This window comes from Podarcis raffonei, chromosome 7, assembly GCF_027172205.1.
Source record: "Podarcis raffonei isolate rPodRaf1 chromosome 7, rPodRaf1.pri, whole genome shotgun sequence".
In the NCBI taxonomy this organism is placed as follows: Eukaryota; Metazoa; Chordata; class Lepidosauria; order Squamata; family Lacertidae; genus Podarcis; species Podarcis raffonei.
In genome coordinates this window covers 44922682-44948424 of record NC_070608.1, presented here as the reverse complement: position 1 = coordinate 44948424, position 25743 = coordinate 44922682, and the positions used below count along the sequence as shown (strand labels likewise).

General features: G+C 41.5%; 1 protein-coding gene across 12 annotated transcripts in view; it reads right to left on the bottom strand.

Moving 5' to 3' along the window:
• The window catches only part of ZNF521 (zinc finger protein 521), a 291423-nt gene that overhangs the window by 31191 nt on the left and 234489 nt on the right, over positions 1-25743 (bottom strand). For 10 of the 12 annotated variants that reach the window (XM_053396362.1, XM_053396360.1, XM_053396361.1 and 7 more), the window contains 3 exons: positions 16172-16237; positions 6131-6262; positions 1660-1775 (listed from right to left, as the gene is read on the bottom strand). In XM_053396362.1, the coding sequence (XP_053252337.1) occupies positions 1660-1775; positions 6131-6262; positions 16172-16237 (314 nt within the window). The remainder of the gene's footprint in view (positions 1-1659; positions 1776-6130; positions 6263-16171; positions 16238-25743) is intronic. The other 2 variants (XM_053396354.1, XM_053396356.1) reach the window with 1 other exon arrangement.

Here is a 25743-nt window from a genome sequence, read left to right as displayed (position 1 = left end):
ACCTTTTAAAATAAATTCTAACTTCATGTAAGAGCTCTAGACTTGCTTTTCTGTTTCTCTCTAGAGAACTAATGTGTCCCAATGAAAGCAAAATATGGGTTTACAAATGAACACTAGGGACTCAAGAATTCTACTTTTAACAAAAGACAAAGCTTTCTTCTAAGTTCAAGAGGAGGACTGCCAGATGAGATTAAGCCCTGACATGGAGATTTCTGCATGGAATATTCAATCTATCAGGGCAGGGGGGGGAGAGAGAGACTATGTAGTATAATAATTAAAACAATTGATTTTTAATACCTTTTGTACATTTGCTATTTGCATAGTAATATGATTCCTACCTCTTCGTTCTACTAATCACCCAAGAACAGTTTAATTTTGACCTGACTTATTTCAGGAGCCTGAAAGAGACATCAATAAACACCGCATCTTCACACATTACATCTTATAAAATACGTCTAAAATGTATTAAGTTTACACTTAAAAATGTAATATGTGGATGCAGTAAATGTGTATTTGTAATCAAATACATCTTACTCTCACACTAATCAGGGAGCACAGATTGGTCACAGCAGCCTGTTAAGTAAATACTCAATGGCAATGCGAATCCAGGTTTGCTGCCTTGTAATGCGTGAAATGACCCTAATGGGGATCTGTAGGTGGAAGTGCAAAGTTGCAATTAGAGAAAGGGTTTGCACTTACACAAACACACTTTTGTTCTACTGTCATGGTATGTGTGGTGCACCTCTTCTCTACAACTGACGAGCAGGGACAAAGGAAAAGGGGGGTTTGTTGAGAAGATTGATGTATGTGGATGGTATTTGTGAATAGATGCAGGCCCTCAAAGAAGATTATTTTCTTTTGCTCCAGCTGGTCATCATCTCCTTCAGCTGTGACAGAGTGCAGGACAGGAGAGGTGCAGCACAAGCCCTGGGCCTTGACTGGAGGCTTTTAAAGGTATAGGCCTCTTCCGTAAGCTGCAACTTGCCAGTTTTATACATGAACCCTTTAATAAAGCTTTCAATTCTCACACAGGAATATCCCTGTACTCCCAAGTTACAGCTGCCTTTTGACAGTCTCCAACTGTGTCTCAGCAGAGAACCCAGAAGCTGTATGGGGGGGGGGGTTGCAGCTGAAGGGTTAGCATGTCGGGCCAGTTGTACCATACAAATTCAAAGCACTTGAAATGGACAGCGCTTCCCTCAGATCCTTCCATGGTCAGAATCAAGACTGTTGGCAACTCCAACTACGATTCAAGTTCAGTTATCACTTCCTCCAGAGCGGAAGGAGTAAGTAAAATTATACTTCTGTGCACTTGTTTCTTTCTTTGTGATGCTACGAACTCTGCAGTTCTACCACAGTCTTACCTTGTAATCTGGGCAAAGGATGAATCTACAAGACCTATCATCCTCCTTCAAGTCTGCAGCACAGAAATGTGTTCTCACGTAGCATCCCTAGCAGTTCTTAAGATGCAGCTTGGACAGTCTTACACATGGGCTAACTGCAAATATGTCTGTCTACTGACCATCCCTAAGCTCAGTTCTGATGAAGCATCATTGCACTTCACAGAAACCAGTCCTATGGATCCACCACGTGAACACCTTTGGTGAAGAATACATGCTACAACCATCTCTACTGAAACCCCTTCAATAAGCTGAGTACCTGCAGTTCTGTTTGGAAGAAGAACTTCTGTGGGCACTGTGTGCAGTCATAGATCTTGTCTTCTTGTCCATGGGCCGAAAAAATATGTTGCTGCAACTTGTTGGCTTGAACAAACACTGAAACATTAAAAAGAAAAAGTGAACTTTTTGTTATATCGTTTTATACATGGAAAGACTTTTTTGTGAACATTTCCTCATTAACTCACAGCAATTGCAAAGGGTACAATTATCCAAGAACCCTGTAATTTCTGATTATACTGTTGCTATAATAGGCACCAGCCACGATTGCTCAGCTCTACATCCAAGTCCTAATTTTCTTTTCTTTGTAAAAGAACTGTGCTTATATGTCTGGTAAAAACATAATCAAATACTGTTTCAATCTCAAACACTCAGAAATGTACCTTTCCCCTCGCCACAATAATTTCAGATTGCACCACAATGTGCTGAACATCAAAAGCAACATTTGAAAATAAACAAATTCTTGCTACTGTGAAATATGGAAGCGGCAGATACAAAAGCACAAAAACACCCACCCCCCCGCTATTTTTATTTATTTATGCATTTGCCCAAAACTTAAATCTAGCAAACTATTTCTGTATTTAAATGTGTTAATGTTAAAATTATATCCCACAGCTACTTTGGGGCAATGTCTATAAACGTAAAACACAACTGCAGGTAAATTCTCTTTGGATACTTTAAGATCAACTCTGAGTACACACTGAATGCAAGGGTTTCAATAATATAAACATGTTCAATTTTAATGACTACAAAACAAGGCCCTAAGACTGTGTAACAGTTTACCTAGGAGACATACTATTAATAATTAAATTGTATATGCCAGAGGCAGTGTTTGGGTTGGCAGCACTGACTTCTGATGGATGCCTGGTGCACTGTGACCTAAAAAAAGTTTGCATCTACAATATTAATCTGTATAGGCAGGGAAAGGATTTATTAAAGACGTTGGCATTTAACTTTGACTCCATTCCTAATCATTAAAATAATTCTAATTGAATGCCAAAAAAAGAGAAGAGAAAAGAATTAGAATAGCGTTCTTGTGAGTCATACATTTTAATCACATTTCTCATTACCTTAAAAAGGATTGTATTCCATTTTCCATATAAAACTTGTATTGGTGATTTTTGGTTTTGTTAATATTCTACACACTAAAATAATTTAATAGCATATTACTCATAAAACATCATTGTTTATGATTAATGTGCTGTGTCTATTTACCCCATCAGCAAAAATGGAAAATGGGATTTTTATACATTTTACAGGGCCACTGGCTGAAATATTAAAGGATTATTGTTATTATTATTATTATTTTAATCAGGGAACTTATTTATGGTGAGAACCACAAGTAGGGTTGCTTTTCATACGCTTTTTTGTACGCTGTTGTTTTTTAAAAATCCATCCTAAACTTAACTCTTTGAATCACAGGCTGTATTAAGGGAATAAAGGGGGGAAACGCTTACACACACACACAGAGCAAAATCCTGTACAATTAATGCAAAAACTAAAATGCAAAAGAAATGCTTGAAGGAATTATTGAACCCAGATGCCTGACAGGCATACGGTTGAAAGCAAAACTATCTACAGCCTCAGACATCATTACTGCAAGCTGTGTAGTGAAAATTAACTAAATTGTTATAATGCAGGAAAACATGTCTAACTTGAATATGGGAAGGTAATAATCAGTAGCAGCAACTTCAACCAACAGAAGAGAAATCTTACTTTAATTTGGCTCTCGTAGTGGATGCCTGCATTTTATTGGGAATGGAGCTGCCAAACAAGAAGGACTAATACGAAAGTACTAAGGGTCATGTTTTCTTATCAAAGTGCATCAGTGGAGAACAAAAACCCCAAATTGCTTCCCGTTGATAGAGAGCTGTGCAAACCGCTGATTTTCCTCTTTTAGAAAAAAGAAATCCTGCATTTATTCACTATGATTCAGGGTATAATTTTAAGGAGCATTCTTGCTGTCAAACATAAAAGGTCTGTATGCAGTCTTTATGGTTTAATTTTCAGCGACAGTTGCAGGTTTATGCTTCTTCCAGTATGTCAGTGTGTTTCGTACCCCTACCAGGGTGGTAGGGGAGTTTGTCTTATTGGCAATAGATAGGTCTATAAACAGCAAATGCCTGAGGTTTCTCACAACAATGGAAAGGAAGGCATGGTTCCAAGTCATGATTCCTGGAGCATCAATTACCTCTGGGTGTGGGGAAGCAGTAACATGGGAAGGGTGCAAAGCTGATTTACCGTGGGGATAAGGGGAGAGTGGAAGAGTACAGAGTAAGGAAAATGCACTTGATAGTTTCTTTGAGGGTATGGTTACCAGATGTCCCCGTTTCCCGGGGACAGTGCCCAGATTTACAAATCTGTCCCTGGACAAAATCTGTCCCCGGATTTCATTTAATGTCCGTGGATTTATATTTTAAGTGTTGTAGATTTATTAATAGGGAACGAATGTTGTGTGATTGGTTCAACGGCACAAGACACATCATATGGGGACTTCTGGCGAGGCAATATGGCGGGCGTCATGGCAGCGAGAAGCTCCTGAAGCCAGCTAGAGCCAACTGCGCTACCAGGCTGGCTCCAGGCTGCTGAGACTGCTGCTGCTGCCACCACTGCCGAGAGGGAACCGGGGACGCCCGGTGTGTCAACTGGAGAAAACACTGACAGCCCCCCCCCCCCCGCCGCGCAACCCGAATCAAGCCAGGAGCGAGAGCCCCCAGCCACCCAGCCGACTGCCCAGTGGTGCTCTGGGGCCAGAAAACCCCTGGAGGCGATGCAGGGAGAAGGAGGAGAAGAGAAGGAGAAGGAAGAGAGAGAAAGAGGAAGGAGGAAAAAAGAGGGGAGCCCCAACCTTGCCGCTGCTTAGCACTGGGAGGGCAAGGACATGTGGCCAAGCCCAGGCGTGACCCGAGCCTACTCCACGGCGGCTAGCGCTCCAAGAGAGCAGGCTGGGGCGCAGAGGAAGGCCGTGTGACAGATGAGACCACAGAAGAGAAGATATTACTGCTTTTTTTAAAAGGTGTCCCTGGATTCTTTGAAAAAAAATCTGGTAACCTTATTTGAGGGAGTGCGCAATGGCAAGCACATCATTTAGTCACAGCAGAAGCATCACATGGTAGCTGACGTTATGTGAAGGCAGTTTTCATAAACAAAACGTCAGAGACAGATCTATATAGAGTGTTCAATAGAGGTGTTGTGCTGCAAGTAACTGTGGATGAAGCAACATGATATGTTTCATACATAGCTGTAAACTGTGTGTGTGTGTGTGTGTGTGTGTTTAAATTCAGAAGTGGGAGGGGCAATCTGGATGAGGTGTCAGCACACATGGAAGGAAGGTTTAATCATCTCCTCCACAGCCACAACTCCTTCCCCAGGAAACTCCCCCCCTGCAGCAGTAAAAAAAGTTCACATTGGTGCCAATGGGGAGCTTTATTTATCTGTTTATTGGCAAAACGTAAATACTGCTTATTGAAAGAAAATGCTAAGAGGTTTACATAAAATGTAAAAAAATTCATTAAAATAGCAATTAAAGCAGCAATTAATAGGGGATATAATAAAATTATAAAAATATAGATAAAAAGCAAGTTTTTTTTTAAAAAACACACACATCTATGACTATGGAGACGTTGTAGCTTCTCATTCTTATTGTTTGTTTTTTTTGCTTATAGAAAATTCTTTAAAAAGGCGTTAAGATGTTACATGTTTGGGTAGGCTTGCTTCAACAAAAAAGCTTTTAGCAGCTATTGAAAACTGTACCACCCAGACTTAGATCAGATTTGCACGTTTATACCCAAAATATTATACACAATGTGTAGTTTGGTGCGCTGTGCTGAATACTTGAGGGATAAACATGGTGAATCTGATCTAAGTCCAGGAATATGTAGAAGATCCTCTACCACCTCAAACGTGAGCAATTAACAGTGGCTTCTTGGGTCAACGTGTGCCTGGTTCTACATGCAGACAGGAAGATACAGAGGCCAATCAGCTTAAATGGAGCATAACCTGAGAATGCTCTGCTGAAAACAATTATTCCAACAGCCCCACAGACATGTGATCTTCCTTTGAGAATGTATGTACATCAGATAGGAATGTAGCGGGATACAATGGGGATTCATCTCACTTTATGGTTAGAGCAGTGTGGCATGTGGAAGATGAGATACAGTAGAGGGGAGGAAACAGGCAGAAATTGGAACCTTCTGCTCAGCACATGGGGTCTCTGGAACCCACCCTATTGATACGATAAAAACATATTCTGTGAGAGTGTGCTTGCAAAAGCAATTCAGGTAGATGGAGGTCCAATCTTTCTGCACACTTGACTTTTAAAATAATTCCTAATCAATACCACTAACGAGCACAAATCTAATACTTGCAAGCAAGCTGACCTGAAGTCAACGTCTGCATAAATGGCATCATTTGAGAATGTGGATGAATAAAATGAACAGTTCCTGAATACTCACCTGTAAAGCAGACTGGACATTTGAAGGTCCCTCCCATTCCTTCAAAGCTGTGTTCTATCAGATGGCACTGTAGTTTGGCAGGAGAATCAAATGTCTGGTTGCAGAGCTTGCACTCGTGGTTTAGTCCTTCATCTAGTGGGGAAAAATATGAGAAAAGTTTATTGTCACTTGCGATGCTTGAAACCCAATCTCTTGCTAAAGAATTCCAGGATTAGAATTTATGCTGGATCATGAATGATATACTTCATGTACTAAGCAGCTTTTCATCCTGTTCCAATCAGCAACCACTACACCTCCCCAAATATTTATTCACTAATTAGAAGTATGGTGCACACATGCAATAGCACTGGATACCTGCTAACATAAATGCTGGTACACCAGATTTTAAGTCAGTTAAATACGATAGGTACAACTCAATGGCCTTGACTAGATATGGCATCATTCTATCCCATTGGCTATGCCAAAATAAGGGTGGGCAGATATACTGTCAGGCCCCTTGTTGCTATTAACCCATATCAGTTAATGTGCACCCCAAAAATTAGCACTGGCTTTTCCAAGTAATGGGGGGAGGAGAGAGAGAGAGAGAGAGAGAGAGAGAGAGAGAGGATTCAAACACCTTTAAGTTAAACAGATTGACTGCAGAGTATATTATTATGTACTGTAATATGCAAATTCTCAATAGAGCAGCCAGCAAGTGTACTCACAAAAAATCCCCATCCTAGTCTTCCCTTTCTATCTTGAACTTTCATATGTATCCTTCCACTCTAGCCTTTCCTCTATATGACAACCAAAAATGCTGTGCAAATCCTTGCTACTTGGGTTGGTCTTTAGTAGCAAAGAACTTGCATGTACTGATGATTGGGGGCGGGTGGATAAGAAAATTCAGGATTTTTATTTCAATTCTGTGAGCTGTTATGTTAATTTTTGGTATCACATCAAGAGGGTGGGGGAGTTGTCTCTAAATTTGTATGGTATCTGAAATCTTTTCCTATGACAACTAATTACCCAGTATCTTTAATGCTTGAACTAGTCTCCCCACCCCCCGCTCACCCACAATACACTTTATTATTAATAACTATCCTACTAGCCTCAATGGTCTTTTATTCGTTCAGCTACAGGCAATCCTAGCACCACCAAATTGATCCTAAAACCTTCCCTGCTCTGCGCTGCAGGCCCTTGGTGCCCTCCCCCCTCCCTTCCATCTTAGGCCTACCATTAGTCTTTCTTCCCAACAGTGTTGCAAGCTCCTTTCATTCCGCCATGGGAACAGTGATAGGTTGTCCTACTTAGAAACAGTTGCTAGGTAAGATGCAACTTCCAGCTCTGTTGTACAGGGTTCAATTCCCTCAGCAGATCTCAGGAAAGGTCCTTCTGTATGTCACTAGTGTGTTATACAAATAGTTTGATCTTGCAGGTAAAATCACTATCCGATTAATAAACACACACACACACACACACACACACACACACACACAAAATTGTCCCTGGTACAACATTCAAGCAACATTAGAGGGAAAGGATTTTTTAAAGCACATCTTCCTAAGCATAGTTTGCTTAATATGACTGGTAGCTATGACTGATATGGAAATGAATGAAAACTGAAGAGGCTAGCTACCAAATGAACAGATAATATATAACTTGCAGCCTAAATGGCCATTGGTTGGCTATTCTACCAGATTATATCCATCTAAAACAGGGAAAAGTAAATTGATTTATATTTCTGATGCTTTGGTTCACAGTTACCTGAACTCTAATTTAATCTTAATGTACACATGCACAATTAAAAAACTGCTACACTGGCTTCCTGAACTCTAGCAAGGGATCTAGGTGCTGCCTCACCCAGTGGTTGGGAAACAATGCTACTAGTGATAGATAACAGCATTTCCACTAGTTACCAACCCCTGTTCTCATGGCAAATACTCAGCCCAGTCAAAAACAGCACCAGCAATTTAGGCCAAGTACAGTTAACATGGTGCCCAGTGGCCCTGCTGGCTGAGACTGATGTGAATGGCCACAACATCTGTCTTGGCCACTCCTGCTCTAAGCTGTGTAGTCTTGAGATTCTAGATGTGCTTACGGCTTGCTAAAGCTCAACTGTATCAATGTGAGAGGAAGCATTTGTACCTTCCTCCATGTTTATGACAGTGGTTACTTTGATGTCATTACATAGCCAGGGAAGAAGTCCAAAGTGGCTCGTTCTTCTTCCAGCTCATGATCTAGGACAGTTAGATGGACCACTTGGTGAGCATATATGTATCCATAAACTGATTCAGGATAATGCATGGCGGAAATGCGATATATTAAGAACTGTAATCAGTGAGTTTCTTTCTTTCCTTAATTATCTTGTTGTATTACATATCCTTCCTTTTTTGTTTCCTGAATTTAAACTTTATTTCCAAATAAAATTCAATGTTTTTCTAAAATGTAAGACTTATGTTCACCAAGTCCACATTTTAAACGACTACATATCACAGTAGGGTTGAATGCAGATATTGTTAAGAAGACAGAGTAAAGGCCTAGTCCTCACATAAATCCTGATTTTTAATATTCTGAAATTAATAGTGTAATAGAAGATTAGGCTGAGCATCTAGTATCTGGCCTATGACAGTGGTCAGTAACAGCTGCTTCAGAGGAAGGTGGAAATCCCCATAATAGCCATATTATGCACTGAGTAATCTTAGGAGGGATTTTTTCCCCATGAATATTTGTGTTGATACGCACACTTAAAGCAAGTGGAAAGAAAGGAGCTCAGCTCTGGATCTTTCATCCGTCAAGGTGAAGATAAGCAACGCCAACCTCTGAAATGCTAGCCAAATGCAAATCAGCAATGTCAGGCACTACAAAGCAACAGAAAGCAAGGGGTATTTCACAAAGTATTCCTATGGGGGATGATCGAGGTCCCAACACTCGTTTTGTTGACTAATAAAAGTTTTCCCTTTTGTAATTAGAGGGAATGCTACTAGTGAAGATATCTGTCTTTACACTGCCTTAATTATTAGCTTAGGCAGGTTAATTTTTTTGTTTGTGTATAGAATCATAGAACTGTTGAGTTGGAAGGGACCACAAGGGTCATCTAGTCCAACCCCCTGCAATGCAAGAAACTTTGCCCAGTGTGAGGTTCAAATCACCACCACCACCACTACCCTGAGATTAAGGGCCTCATACCCTACCAACTGAGGTATGTGTGATCTACAGTAAGTAAAGTAAAATGCACCTAGTTTCTTGGATCATATGCAATATTTCTGTAAAGCTGTTAACTCACATATAGTCATACCTCGGATTAAATATGCTTTGGGTTGAGCGTTTTCGGGTTGTGCTCCGCGGCGACCCGGAAGTAATGGACCGTGTTACTTCCAGGTTTCGCCGCTCAAAATGACGTCACATGTAGGCGCAAAAGCGGCAAATTGCGACCCATGCATGCGCAGGTTGTGTTCACTTCAGGATGCGAATGGGGCTCCGGAATGGATCCCGTTCGCATCTAGAGGTACCACTGTATTCTCCTCATTTCCCACTTTGATCCGCACTACATTTTAGGAAAGTAAAAGTGCTATGGGCAGCAACAGCAATGAACTGTGACTGACTCAGTGGAGGAAACACCAAGTGACTATCTGGCCCAGGATGACTGCAACCCTTCTGAAAATACCTTGGTTTTCAGACACCTTTTTAAAACAATTGACTTTGGAAAAGTCAGCTGCATACACTTCTACAGTTCTTCCACCATAACATTTCAGTTCCTGTTGCTCCTTGTAAATACAAGATTAGAAGAAGTGGAATGATGACTGGAAGGAAAGCTGTTTTGCACCCTCACCCACACGCCCTCTCTAGCCACAGAAAATCTTAAAAACTTAGAAAATACTGAAAGTCACAACTAAACAAACAGACAGTGAAAAGCTACCCTGGCAGTTTACACCTGGGATAAATATGAAGTGAAGTGGAGTGCCAGAACATCCCTTCAAGAGGTCATTCTTCCTCTCTCCTATATCCACTTCAAAGCTACATTCTTTCAGCAAATGTATTAGGGAGGGGATCTTAAAAGTGCTGAACAGCTTAAAAAAATTCAATCAGAATAATCTGCTCTTTAGAAAGGTGGTGGATGACAGTAATTGGAAAATACTGTCTGACTCATTTATTAAAGTGAGATTCAGAGTCAATTGATTTAATAACCATTAGAATATTCTATTAAGGATTTAATAGGTTGGCACGGTCCTATTTTTTATTAAGAGTTATAGGTGAGGAATAAGCAATTCTATGGAATTTCTAGGCAACTGCTTGCATGGATTAAGATAAAAATACAGCTTGCAAATTAGGTACCCAGGAGCTGCTGTAGTGCTGATTCACACAACCATTTTCCCCCAGTCAGAAAGAAAGTGACTTCTGAGCAGTCATCTCAAGGAAGAGATCTAAGATGAGGACACTAATTATGGGTTCCTCATGTGCACTGTTGCCAGAAGACTTATTTTTAGCCCCTTTCTCATGTGTGATGATGGAAAAGAGTGCTGCACGAGGAAGCCATTCACAAGAACTACATCCATGTGGGGCTGTAGTTGGAGATGAATGGATGGAAGTCTCCCCAGAGAGGAAAAACATGAACTGGTTCTTTGGAAGGGGAGGGGGAGAAAGAGGAAGAAGGAGGACTATAATACAATTAAGCTTTCTGGTTCATAGAAAATAAATGAGTTTTGGATCTGTAGCTTTCCAATTCAAAAAAGATAACTGATAACAGCAACAATTAAAAGCATAGAATACCCAGTTGCTTCCTGTCCATATTACCTATCGGATCTACACCTGCTGAGCATTACTCTGGTACTCCCAGACCATTTGCTGAGCCTCTGATCTGATACATATTAAGGTAAGCAGGCTTAATCTTCAGTCCAGTGTGCTACTGCCACAATGAAAGCAAAAGAGGGGGAAACCTAGTATGGTGAAGATCCCAAGAATGTCATGAGCTCCCTTCATGACACAAGGAAAAGGCAATGGGCCTTGATGACACATGGCTTCCCCCACTCATGGCGTCCAGTTATTCTGTGAGAATGGTTGCTCCGCTAAAGTATAGCGGTGCAGACCTCTGTGTATTGCAGTGTTTCCCAAGAGCTGGAACCCTGATCACATATGGCTCCAGCTCCAGGGGAAGCTTACGTGCATAGACCTCTATGTGGCCAGGCTTCCATTTCTCAGATGTCCACATCTAACAGATGAACAGAGGGAAACCACATGTTGCTCGGGTTAGGACAACAGCCACAGCCCTGCTGCCCATTAAATTGCGTGGTGCACGTAATTTAATGGGCAGTAACACGCTGCAGAGGCTGTTGCATGGAAGTAGCAGGCTGCATAACAAAAAAAGCGGGTTTTACAGATGGACTTCTGTTCTATTTTGTTTACGTTTGTTCCATGCCTTGGAGCAGCCTTTCTCAACCTGTGGGTCCCCAGATGTTGTTGAACTACAACTCCCATCACCCCTTGCAAGCAAGGCTCCAGAGCTCAGAGATGATGGGAGTTGTAGTCCAACAACATCTGGGGACCCACAGGTTGAGAACCGCTGCAGGGATGATAGATTTTGTGTGTTCTCAAAGTACCATGTTTTGGTTCTGGAAAAACGTTTTGTTAATACCTGCCTTGCTTTTCATGTGTAAAGTGGGTGCTAGAACATCAGGAAGCACCTACTGGACATTTCCTGCAATATTATTAGCGACATTTGACAAAACTTGCATATACTGTATTTTAATATTTTTTATGCAAATAAGAACAGTCAAACACAGATTTTTTTTAAAAAAATCAGCTGTTAGGAAATTCAAAATATAATTTAAATTAAACCAAATAAGACCGTTCTCATACAATATTAATCCTAAAACAGAGCAGTCTGCTACTGTGCTATCCCAACTCCAGATTGCTCATCCAGCAACTACCTATCACAGTCAGACGTAAGGACCTTTGAGTTTAATGGGTTTAATGGGCTTTTCCTAGGTAAGTGTATAGAAGTACAGCCTTAAGGTCACAGAGAAGTGCATCATAGTAGTAGAGAAGTGCCCCTTCTGTTCTACAATTTTGCAAACCACTTACTGTTGTTGGTTTTTAATGTTCTATTGCCTCCCAAGGATTGCACTGAGAAGAAGTCAACATACTGCTATGGCAATTATTCCATTAGTGCAAGCATTTCAGCTTGCCATATAGAATGATATCCCCTCTCTTTCCCTTGAGTACTGTTGGGCGACGGGGTGTGTGTGTGTGTGTGTCTCCTGACACCCCAGAAGCAGGGTGGCATGGGAGCATGGGGCAAAGGGGAGGAGGGGAAATCCCACTTGGGCCAGCAGAAATCATTGCACAAGCTTCTGCTATCGGGACTTGATCTAGCCCTGTGTCTAGCCGCATATCTTGGCTTTTTAAAGAAGAGCATGAATAGTAACATACCTGCTACATGCACCCTGTCTTCCCTGTCCACTATGTGCTGATGGGACATTGCATTAGAGTCGCTGGGTGAGACCAATGGGAATACCAGGCAATGGATAAAATGTAGTTGGAGCATGTTGTGGCAATTCATACTGAAAGGTGTCTATATAGTCTCTCTTCTGTTCACCAAGTCTAAGTCAGATGAATACGTCTATAGGATAAGGCCCTCTTAATAGCTGTTGGTCAAACTCTGTTTCCTCTCTTTAACTTGGGAATCAAATGGCCTGCAGTTTTCTGGCTCTCCAAAGTGTTCACAGCTGCATCAAACCAACACTTATTTCCTACCCCCACCCGTTTCACCTAGGCAAAGAGCACACATTTAAAGACTTAATACAGAAATTAACATTGCCTGAAGACTTCCAGCATATGCTCATCATTCCTCCCTGATTGTAATGGGCCTTCTGTCATTTACAATTTCTCAAGAATTATCACCCCAAACCCCACAATTCAGGCATATAGCAGCAAGGAAATGGAGATACTAAAATCAAATATACAGCTGGGATTTGCTGGAGGGAAATGTTTACAGTACTGGAAGAATCTGCTACTGCAAAAATGTAGACTAAAGTTTAAATAATTATCAATTCTTTATTTTTGGACATGGAGCAAGCTGGTGGATATTTTTTTTAAAAAAACAACAACACTTATCTTATACCTAGACTTCAGAAAAGCATTACAACATACTGAATTTTAAAAACAACAAGACATGGTCCTTCTTGGATCATACCACTTGATTCTGCAGGTGGCAGGACATATCTAAATCTCCCCTGTGAGAAACTCCTTGCATGAAGAAAACTAGCAGATCAGGGAGAAGGATATAAAACATTCAGCAGGCTGCACCACCTTGGAATGGAGGTCAGGGAGTGCATGTATGAATACTACTACGTGTAAACAAACAAACAAACAAATAAATCCTTGCATATGGAAAGCTAACCTGCTATGTTTCTGTGTGCATAAAGGCTTTTTATAAAAACATAGGTAGAACATTCAAACGTGATTTACCCCCTACAGCCTGAAGACAGCGTATGACATGCATTTTCTATACATTTGATTTGATTACAAGTGGGCAGTGAAAACACAAAGACACATAAAGCCGTATTTCATTAGTTACACAATTAGCCATGTAGCTCAGTGCAATCCATATTAACTGGCAGAGATCTTTCCCAACCCTGTTACTCAAGTTCCTTTTTTAAAACTTGAGATGCCAGGGACCGAACCAGGGACCTTCAGCATGCAAAGCGTGAGCTCTACCACTGAGCTGTGGCCTCTTCCCAAGAAATGCCATGCTGGGGCACACTAATGGTAATTCTAGTCAAGCACTCTGTCCTCTTAACTGCAGACAAAAGATGCCACAGGGAAGATCACAAGCAGGGAATCATCATGATAGCTTTCTCTATTGTTAGCTTCTAGCATCTGGTAGTCAGAAATAGACTGTATCATAAGAGGGAAATTGGGTATGCATCACAAAGTTACATTACGCTGTTGCCATTGCGCCCTATATTATATGGAATACTCAAAAAATGATCTCTGTATTTCCCTTTCTTTCTTTCTTTCTTTCTTTCTTTCTTTCTTTAAAAAAGTGCAACAGAAATTATTGGTCTGAATTTAGACTTTGAACTAACTGAAGCAGTATGTCTCCCGCTCTCCCACTCACACCAAATATTGGTAACTTAAGTGGAATAAAGTGCCAGTTCCTAGCTCTCAGTTCTAGCAAGACTGAAGTTATAGTAGATGACCCTAGACAAATGCCTAGAGCAACAATTTGTTAGAGGCAGTAGCTCTGCTTCCGCAGCAGACGGAATGGACTTTCCCTCCACAGGGTTGTTAATACAGTGCATGTATTTTTGCAGCTTTTGGAGCCGATAAATTACAAAAGGAAGGGATGGAGGACCTAGTGTTATAGAGAAGAAAGAAACAGGGGTGCCAGAAGCAGTGGGAAAGGGCAGGAGAGGATTCCCATGGGATTAAGCTGCATGTTATTATAGTGCAGCAGCTGACTGGAAGCCAGGGGCTAGAATTGTCTGGAGGTGATGCATGGGAGATAGTTCTATCTTTGGGTAGAAGAATAGAGGACATGAACTTTGGTCTCTTCCATGTTTCTAGCCAAGCAGGGCAACCTGGGGAACAGGTGGGTTGAGGGAACCCCATTCGGGCTCAGTAAGCCAGAGACAGGTGGGATAGGTAATAAGTGCCTGGGAATTCAAAGATTCATATGTCTATATTGATCTGAAATCTTTAAACATTTTTCCCAAACAGCTTAGATTTGTTTGTGTTATTGGGTGCATGTTCTGAGCTTGACATGATTATTGGTTCACTTATATTCAGAACATTTGACTGAATGAAAATTAAGTATAATAAAAAAAAAGTTCTGCTAACAATTTTGAGGAAGGAAAATACCGTATTTTTTGCTCTATAAGACTCACTTTTTCCCTCCTAAAAAGTAAGGTGAAATGTGTGTGCATCTTATGGAGCGAATGCAGGCTGCGCAGCTATCCCAGAAGCCAAAACAGCAAGAGGGGCTGCTGCTTTCACTGTGCAGCGATCCCTCTTGCTGTTCTGGCTTCTGAGATTCAGAATATTTTTTTCTTGTTTTCCTCCTCCAAAAACTAGGTGCGTCTTATAGAGCGAAAAATATGGCACTCAACATTTTTCTTTTGCCAAGTAGGTTCTAAAACATAACAAAAATGAAGCTATTAAAATACACCTGTCATACCCTGTCATATCCGTGTGTGTGTGTGTGTGTGTGTGTGTGTGTGTATAAGCTCCACATGCACCCATGTCAAATGTCTTATCCTGCAAGTACACGCATAAGCCCACTATCAATGCTTTCCCTTTGCTGGTATCCATGTACATCAGCCCTTCCCTGTGGGCCATGTGTGTCACATCCCAAACAAGGGGAGGTACTGGTGTGGGAAGTACACTGAATTCCGGGAGACCCATGTGATGCTGAGTTTCAAGCAATATTACTGTGAACTGGGAACTTTGCCTGGTGAATGGCAACCACATCATAAAGTCTGAACCAGGCCGTAGTCAGTGTGGAATCAGGGCTCATATAGTACTCAGAATTACAATGTAGTTAAATTAGGTGTGTGTCTATATTGCAAGCAGCTATTATACCAATTCTTCCCCAGGTACCTTGGATACTGTAGTTCTATGAGGATGTTCAGAATTCTCTGTAAGAGATTACTCACCTCGCTCCAAGAGCTACTACAATTTCTAAGTTCCTTGGGGAGCAAGTCATGAAATGTTTTAAGCTTTTTTGGACATACCCTCAAGTTCTAGGTTCTAATTGTGTGCTTGTATGACATTTCTGTCTCTGAAATAAGTTCCTTACACCGCCTTTCAGCAGCAAATCACATAAAATTATAGTAAAATCGATGGTTAAAGCTGTGTGTTTCTGAGGGAGGGGAGAAGTATGATGAATAAAATTCACATTAACATTATGGAAAATGTACTTTAGTTGAAATCAAAAGGTTTTTGGCCTATTTTAAAGCACTGATTCTCTTAATCAGTATTGCTGTGTCAAGTGTATTATTATTTTTTAAGCGTTGGTGATATTTCAAGAGATAGCTTTCTCTGTCATTGATGTTAAATACCTACTAGTATTTCCCACCCGTCTGGGACTTCTGGAACTGGTGGAAGTACTGGTATATCTACCATCGAGTTCTACACAAAAAAAACAAAAATTGGTAAAATTGAAAGAGGATACTTCATGGACACTTCATGCAGCATAAACTAAATGCTACCTGTTCTAAAGTCACATCTACAGGGAAAACAATCTTTTAACACTGAGACAAGCAGTCAGTCAATATGAATTCCACAGTACAGTGGATCAGTCATATGAATGGAGCATTACTGACAACTCTTTCATCAACTAATTTTTGCTCTGGGTGTAGAGCAAGTGTCTCAAGAGCGGCCTACAGAAGAAACCAAGGGGTGTGTGTGTGTGGAATGGCCAGACCAGACTACAGAGAACTGCCGGCTACCTCTGAAGCATTGTTTTTCTAAATATTATAAATAGGCAAATTTGTTGGTCATGCTGATATGCAAAGGCTTGACACAAAGCCGTTTTGATACACTGCCCTTTTCTTTTGGTGTATTTTTTTGGTATTCATTAATGTTTTCAGGCAGCATGAAGAACACCACTAGATACTGTTGGGTCCTCTTTTTCGTGTTACCAGGAGTTGCCACCTCTGTGGCTGCTCCCATGTTGCTCTGGGTAACAAGTCCCTCTTCCACTCACTTGGTTAGGGCAGGTCCCTTGGCTGTTATTACTGATCCATGAAGAAGTATGTCACCAGTGGGGAAGGCAACCATGCAAGCTGCTCTACCCACAGGGCTTTTTAAAGGTTACCTTAGCCTCAATGGAACCCCTTTTCTGTGACTGGCACCTAAGTAACTGCTGTACCATTTAAATGCCCCAACCTAGTCATGTGAGTCTTTCTTACAACATTTGGCCCCTGTCCCACAGCAGACTGCTAATTATGATGTGTGCAATCTACTCCCACCCCCCATGGTTGGGCTTAAATAACAAGAGCTGGTCACAGAAACATGTAGCTATTAGCAGAGTAGCCTGCAGACAACCCTAGAGGAAGTAACAAGCACACCACTCCAGGAAACATGTGACCAGGTTCTTGCCTACTGCCATCTATATCCAGTGGTTTTCTCTCTGTGTGAGTGTGTGTGTGTGAGAGAGAGAGCGAGAGAGAGCAAGAAAGAGTGTGCAAATACCAGGGTGGGAAGAGAGAGAGTTCTGTTGTGGCTGATAGGTCAAGCTTAGAATCATAGGGAATTTATATAACCCAGAATCTCCAATCTTAGGGCTTTGGGGGAGGAAAGTGAATCCCTTTCAACTGAGCCCACCCAGCCCAATCAACTTTTAAAAGATGCCTAGCCAATTGACCTGTAGTTTGACATGTTTCTTACCCAGGGGCACCTCTCTCATGCTCATGCTATTTTCAGACCAGTTGTTCACAAAACACTGCAGGAGAGATTCCACACCTCCCCCCCAAACTCTGTAAAAGCTACACTTGTGGGGAAATCTCTGCAGCTGTCCTTCTGAAATGGCTTTATCCCCTCACCTTAACGCCCCCCCCGATGCCTACACATTTCTGCCAAAATATAAAAAAGTTATATACATTTCCTTTAAAAAATAAATTAAAAAGGCACCTAGCACCAAAAATAAAAAAGAACACCTGGACTTACTTGCCTGTAATTTGGAAGGCATAACCCACTCTGAAGGGACTACTTGGTCTGCAAATTTTAACAATTTCTGATGAAAAGTGGAGAGAGGGGGAGTTATAGCAGTTTTACTTCCCACAAAGTGAATGGGAAGAAACAAAGCCTCAGGTTTTTTTAAGTGAACTTGGCCTCAGACCCAGAGCTGAAATAAGCAGCTACCAAAGCCCTTCAGACCAAGGTGGGCTGTTCCCTGAGGTCTGAACCACATATTGTGGGGTTGGTGCACACACCTAATATTTAGTGCAATACAAAGGACCATCAAAATGTGATGCTAAGGGCCTAAATTGGAGAAAGCCTGAGATGAGGATTCTCCCAGAGGTGCCTTGCTTCCCTCCTAACCAGATGTCTTGCTTGGTGAAGGTAGGTGCATAAACTTAAATGAATAGATTTGTGAGTCACCTGCTGAATGCATAGCAGTAAAAGTTGTCTGTAAGATGCTGATACAGTAGGTAGCATGGACATGTTAAATGATGCTTGATAACTCCTTAAATGCTAGGGAAACTGTTCCCTCTATCCTAGGATATTATTCCCTAGAGAGAATAGAAAAACTATTCCCTAAGGATAATAGGGAAGCAAACAAAACCATGGTGGGTGGAGGGTGGATTAGTATGGGAATGGCATATATATAATTTTTTCCATTTTCTATGTCTTCTTTATCATGTCAACAACAAAAAAAGCAGAAAATAAAATTCACTGGGCTCAAAAAGATGAAAGGCCTCACACATTCAAATGCAAACAGGTAAGATCTCAATTAGCCGTACCTGAGTAAACAGGCTTGGCTTTACTGTACTGACACATCAGCTCTGTTGCTGTTAAGCCCCTGCCTTCTTATGCAATTTTTTCATTCCCCCAGCATTCAACATAGTGCATTGTTTTGGGAATGGTGGTATTCATAATCTTTTATTAGTTACACACCATCTCATCCCTTTCATTCAGATTTTGGGTGCAATCTACCAGTCAGTCTACTTTCTTCATGTACAGCTTTCTTCCTGTGCAGCTTGCACAAGATTCCCACACAAGTCCCACTGGAATAAATGAAGGTTTAACAGCAGCAGTGTTGTGTGTGTGTGTGTGTGTGTGTGTGTGCCCTTTATCCAGAAGAAAAAGGGTTATAAGTTGACCTAATGCACTCCCTTTTCACATAAGTATTCAGTATTTCTTTTTTACGTTAATATATTTCGGTGCTTTATCACTGTAACCTGCTGTTCTCTTTAATTGCTTATTGTTATTAATTATATAGTGTTAACTTTGTTGGCTGCTTGAACCATTTGGCTGTAAAAAATGCATTTATTTATTATTGCCATTGGAGCTGCAGTGAATTGCCAGGGTTCTGTCTAGAGATGAATGCTTTTGAATATTCATCCAATAAAACTTGAACCTGGATCAAACTGAGATTTTCCATTTTCTTCTTTCATCCTCCCCTCCCCCCAGCTCCTATTTCACCCAAACTCAGATTTGCTCATCATCCTTGAGATCTTGGGGGGTGCCATTCTTTTGCATTTGGGGGGTAAATGGTTCTATTCATGAGAAAAAGTCTCCAGATACAACATTGGGAAAAGACAGAGTTTCAATGTGAAATGGGCAAATTCTACTCTAGGCCCTAGGTAAAGGTAAAGGTACCCCTGACCATTAGGTCCAGTTGCGGACGACTCTGGGGTGGCGCACTCATCTCGCTCTAGGCTGAGGGAGCTGGCGTTTGTCCGCAGACAGCTTCCGGGTCATGTGGTCAGCATGACTAAGCCGCTTCTGGCGAATGAGACCAGCGCACGGAAACGCCGTTTACCTTCCCGCTGGAGCGGTACCTATTTATCTATTTGCACTTTGATGTGCTAGTTGGGCAGGAGCTGGGACCGAACAACGGGAGTCCACCCGGTTGTGGGGATTCAAACTGCCAACCTTCTGATTGGTAAGCCCTAGGCTCTGTAGTTTAGACCACAGCTCCACCCGCGTCCCTGTAGGCCCTACAAGTGGTAAATTCAAGGTTGAGAAACTGCCATGTGCAATTGGTGTGGCAATGAAAACTACTATTATTGCAACTCCTGCTGTTGCTGCTACCACCACTGCAGTTGTGCCCAAATTGCACCACATATTTCAAAATACTCGGGGGGGTTTCATTCAAAGACTGAAAAAGCAAAAGTGAAGATACATTCGCTCAGTTCACACACTATGTTAAGCCAAACCATGACTTATTGTGAAAATGCTCCTGGAGAGGAGTTCATGACCACTTTGCTTCTCCTCAGATCCTACAGCTGTGAATTAAGATAAAATTTGGCTTATTGTGTCGTCTGAATCCGGGCTTGTGTTTTGGCTTCTTCTAGGCAGACAAGAAGCTGTACTCAAGGTTTGTTCTTGGTTTCCAATTTGTGGTTTGTCTGGAGGTAACAAACCACAAACCTGGGTTTGGATGATATGCTAAAACAGACAGTGGCTTAGCTCACAGCTGCAGGCCTGGAGGAGCAGCAAAGTGTCCACAATCTCCTTTCTGGGAACTCGCCTGCCTGCTAAGGCATTGTTTGGTTTAACATTACATATGAACTCAAATCAGTATGAGAATACTAACTCCCTGCGTGTTCCTCCATGCTTACCCATGGGTAGTTAAATCACTAAACGGTCTGAAACCATCAGCCAGAAATAAGAGATCCCGTTTACAGAGTCAAGTGCAACAGACTTGTACTATCTCTTCCTTTCACATTCACAGCAGAATGTGAAACAATCTACTGCTTAAGAGAAATCATTTCCTAAAGGGCAAGAAAGGGCATTAATCTACAATGGCCGGATTAATGACCAAGTACCATATACTGTTGTTTCCATTAGTACAGGCAGCAGAATAGAATGTGTGGGTTTTCTAACTGCAGAAATGCAACAAATTAACATTTTCCAGGTGTTCAACTGTGAGAAGAAAAATCCTAAAGCATGCAGAATGGCACTTTCCCACTGCTATGTGCATCATAAACTGCAAATGCTTTAATGCAATATGAATCCAGAAGGTTTTAAACAACCCACCAATACTTCACTGCTCACACTGCTGCCCCCTCCAATTTATCCCAGGATAAAGAGGCAGAGCTTTTCCGTGAAAAGTCTTGGCAGACTAGATTTAGCTTACAAACCCCACATGTCCTAGCCCTGCTTTAAAGGATTCCTTAGGATACAATATCCCCTTGCTTAATAATAATATAAAAGACCAAGTAGTACTTCACAGTCACACAGAGAGCATGATGAAAACAATCTTTCTAGCTGTGTAATATTCAAAATACACATCTATTTAGAACTTGCTTTAGACAGATCAAATGGCAAGTAGAAAACTGCTCCAACACTTTTAATATATGTAATGGTACCTTTAAAAAAAACACATGACCCTGTTCTCATATGCTGCCGTAGCATTGTATTAATGGCAAACATTCCCACTCTTAATTTTGTGCATCCCTACATAACATTCTAAGTGACTTTGAGCAGGTATGGCACAAAATGTATTTTGCTTTGGTACAACAGCAGAGCACAGACATACTGCATATTATGACAGTGTTGCAACAATGAGTTATTTGCCCTAAATTATCATAACTCAATTAGGAATGGAGATCCTTGATGAAAGTGCACTCAAACACAAATACATCTGCCAATGTAGAAGAGCAGGACAGCAGAAAGACAAATGAGGCATCTGCAAACCAAAGAATGTCATTTAATGAAAACCAATAATCGAAGCAGGTTGATCCTACAATTCCTGATGAGAGCTCCAGCAAAAAGCAAAACCACCCAGTCTTAAATATTTCTGAAGCTATAATGAAGAATTACAAAAATGCTTCAGCCATAGTAATTTGATTTCTCTGCTTAGACAAAGTGTTACTAGTTCCAGTGAACTAAGGCCTTTGAACCAAATCAGTAGGTGAGTTGAGCAAATCACACTCTATCAGTCTCAGTTCTCATCTGTAAAATGGGAATAGTAGTGACACTTGTCTCACAAGTATGTACTGATGTAGTACATACAAAGCTGTCAGATCATTGGTCTGTCTAGTCCAGTGCTGACTACAGCAGTTGGAAGCAGCTCTCCAGGTCTGACCCTGGTCCATTTAACTGGAGATGATGCAGATTAAATATGGGCTACTCTGCATGCCAAACCATCCAATTTACCACTCCGCTATGCCCCCTAAATATTATTATTTTTAATCTAGATTTCAAAATTAAGAAATTTGTGGTGTGCAAAGAAAGGTTCTTGAGAATGCTTTTAAAACTCTGTGCATGTAACTTCTCTAGATTTGGGTCTCTGGAAGCCTGTGGGCTGTCAGTTCTGAATCCCAGACATTGCTTTAAAACTGCCTAAGTGTCTCCATCAGAAATCTTGAAGCTAGCAAGTTTATGTACTTCCTGACAGCACTAGTCATGTTATGCTTACTTGTCAGTCTTTTTACAAACAGAGAGGGAAAATAAGTACGCTGATGTAAAGGCAGAATTCATTTCTCTGCCGCCTCTTTTCCTCTACACAAGAAGCAACTTGACTTAAAAAACTTTAAAGGGATGTGCACAGGGATTTACTACTGGGCAATGCCATGAGGAATGGAGAGAACACAGAGGAATATTAGCCCAGTCATATTTTGAAAAAGCAAGGTTATTTCAGAAGTCAAAAAAAGAGGTGAAGGCAGCAAGAGGGTGTTACTTGCTTCACTGCCTACTAAGTCTGTTGCCGTCAGTAAAGGTTGTTATGAACGCTCCTAAAAACGGGTTATTTCTATGTAACTAGGGTTAATTCTACCGCATTGCTCCAAGAAGTGTTTGCTCAATAACAGCATTCCCTTTAACATAGGTGGGCATTACTGAGTGAAATAGGGAGAGTCCATATTCATTTTAATGTGGAATCTTACGGATACTCCAAGAGAGAATTAGCCAGAAATCAAGTTGTGTCCTGCAGGGTAAGAGAAACACAGATCTCCAGGTGCGCTTGTTACCTGCTATCTGCAATGAACGAAAGGAGCAGGAAATGGACTGAGTCCAAGGTTCAAGTCTCAAGGAGTAAACCAGACCATAGTACACTGAATTTAACCCAAAGCTGGAATGGAAGTACCAAACGTAAAAGAAAAAAGGGGACATTACTGTATTCGCCTGAATATAAGCCACACTTTCCCCCCCCAAATTCCGACCATGAAACGTTAAAGCGCAGCTTATATTTGTGACCTTACACCATCGGCAAAGTGGTGTGGCTCCCCGCCGCCAGGAAGTACCCCAGGAGCACGGGGCAATGGTACCCAGGCCGCTGCCGCTCCCAAGCCTCCCCCAAGCTATTGGGGGGAAGGCTGAATTTTAAAGGTGCGGTGTATTTGCGGGTGTGGCTTATTATTCGGGCCAATACGATATCCCTTTTACAATGAAGCCTGAGATAGGAATGCATGAAATAGCCTATATGCACTTGTGCTTATATTTCGTAAGTGGGATCTGAGCTGAATATACTTGGTTGTTTTTTCTGCTTTTTCTAGAGGTAAATGCCATTAAGAAAAACAACCCCTTATTCTTGGCCCCTATGTCAAAATATTTATTTCCATTAGCTGTTCGAACTGTGTGGTCCCTTCAGCGACATTTAAATCTGCCAGCTTTGCCGATACCTTCTATACCTCAAAATGTGCTCCAGAAAATAATAATAAAAAAGGAAACACACAGTCTACATGACATATTTGGAGGCATGGAGTAAAGTCAAAGGCCTAAATCCCCCTTGCCTTTCAGGGGACATTTGGCACCTGACTGCCATTTGTGCCTTTCAAAGTCTCCCTCTCTGTTCTCCAATTGTTCAGAGTTAAAAATAAAACAACCTGCCTCTCCCTAGCTGCTTGCTCTCTTCCCTTTCTCTCTCTCTCTCTCTCTCACCCATATAAATAACAAGCCAGAAACCCTCCACTACATTTGCTTGCATTAATTGATGTTTAAAAAGTCTGTTAAAAATAAAGCCCAGCAGTGACATTTTTCTTTGCTAAAGCACGAAAGCAGCACATTACAAACATTACAAAAAGCTCCCTTGGTAGGATGGTGAAGTTTCACTCTGGCAGTAAAATGCAAGCTACTGCATGTTCTTGGATTTATTTTTTTATTTAAACACCATGTGACACCAGTGCAGTGCAGGTAAAATAGATACATGCAAATTCAGAACTACACGGACAATTGGACAGGTATGAACACATGCAGGCTTCACCTTGAACCTCTTGACAAGTTAGTGCTGTTTCGTTTTTTGTTTTGTCAAAAGAAGAAGGGAAAAAAGGACAGGGGCTTAATATTGTTTTACTTGATCAGCTTTGTGTGTGTAGATGACCTCAGGGAGCACGCACTGAGAATAAAAGGGCCTCATGGAAGCACAAGACACCAAGAAAAAGGTGAAGAGCAGGCAGTATTGTGGACAACCCAAGCAACATGGTATAAGGCTGAGAATAAAAAAGGGCATATGCATAAATGCTCACAGCTTCAGAATATATAGTAATTCTTCAATTAATTTGGAAGAAATAACAGCCTGTGGTTCTACTGATGCAATTCCTAATTTGCTTGTAAGCATGTAATGGAATTTTTTTTTGGGGGGGGCACCCAATTTGTTTTGTTTTTTACTATCCTTATGGTACTGTTCTGAAAGTACCCATGAAAGTGTTTCCACTAGTGCAAGGATTTCAGCTCCTGCGTCCTCCACAAATCTGTTACAGAGGGCTGGAGGAATCCCCAGAATGGATTTAGGGGGTGCATGCAGGACAGAGACACTGGTGGAGGAGTGCTGGGTGCCCTGCCCCCACAGTCACTGTGCCACACCCCCGGGACGCACACCAGCCCCACCCCGCCTGCTCTCCGCCCCCCGGTGCCAGAGATGAAGCTCCACCACTGGGCAGAAAGGGAGAGGAACTTCCATTACACAGTCAAAGGTCCTTTGTGCTAGTATTTGTTGGATACTGCCATGCATTAGTAACTGATGGAATTCACTGCCACAGGATAAGGGCATGGCCACTTGTTTAAATGGTTTCATGTGGAGCAATGGATCCAAACTACAAGAAAGAAGATTCCACCTAAACATTAGGAAGAACTTCCTGACAGTAAGAGCTGTTCAACAGTGGAATTTGCTGCCAAGGAGTGTGGTGGAGACTCCTTCTTTGGAGGTCTTTAAGCAGAGGCTTGACAACCATATGCCAGGAGTGCTCTGATGGTGTTTCCTGCTTGGCAGGGGGTTGGACTCGATGGCCCTTGTGGTCTCTTCCAACTCTATGATTCTATGATTCTATGTTGCTTTCATGTTGTGTGTGTGCCTGGCTTCCCAAACATACCTAGAATCATAGAATCATAGAACCTGGTTTGCTCCTGTGTGAAAGACGGACCACTGGCCTGAACCAGTAGGTCTCTTTTTTATATTCTTAGTGAGAATTATTTTCCGTGGAGTGTTGTTGAGGATGCACCTAAAAATAACAAAATGTTCGGATTTAAGTACTTAAGGAAATTAAATAAACTGCTCTATTCCAAACTTAAAAATGGAAAGTGTGATGCTGGTGGTCAACAAAAGAGGTTTAAAGACTCTCTCAAGGCAAATCTTTTTTAAAAAAGTCACAACTGGAAAACACTGCGAGCGCTCCAATTGGAGAACAGCCTTTACCAAAGGTGTCATGGGCTTTGAAGATGCTCAAACTCAGGATGAAAGGGAGAAACATGCTAAAAGCTGGGCAAACAAACCCTTACCATGATCAGCTCCCACCCAGAAACCTATGTCTTCACTGTGGAAGGATGCATGGATCCAGAATTGGCCTCCACAGTCACTTATGGACTCACTGTTAAAACTGTGTTTATGGAAGATAATCTTACTCGGCTACAAGTGATCGCCAAAGAAATTTTAAAAATCTCTGCCCCCAGGGCTTTAAATATTTTTACTTCTAGTGAGATGGAATAATAGAAGTCAAAACATTGGCTGATCATTGGCCATATGAAATGGG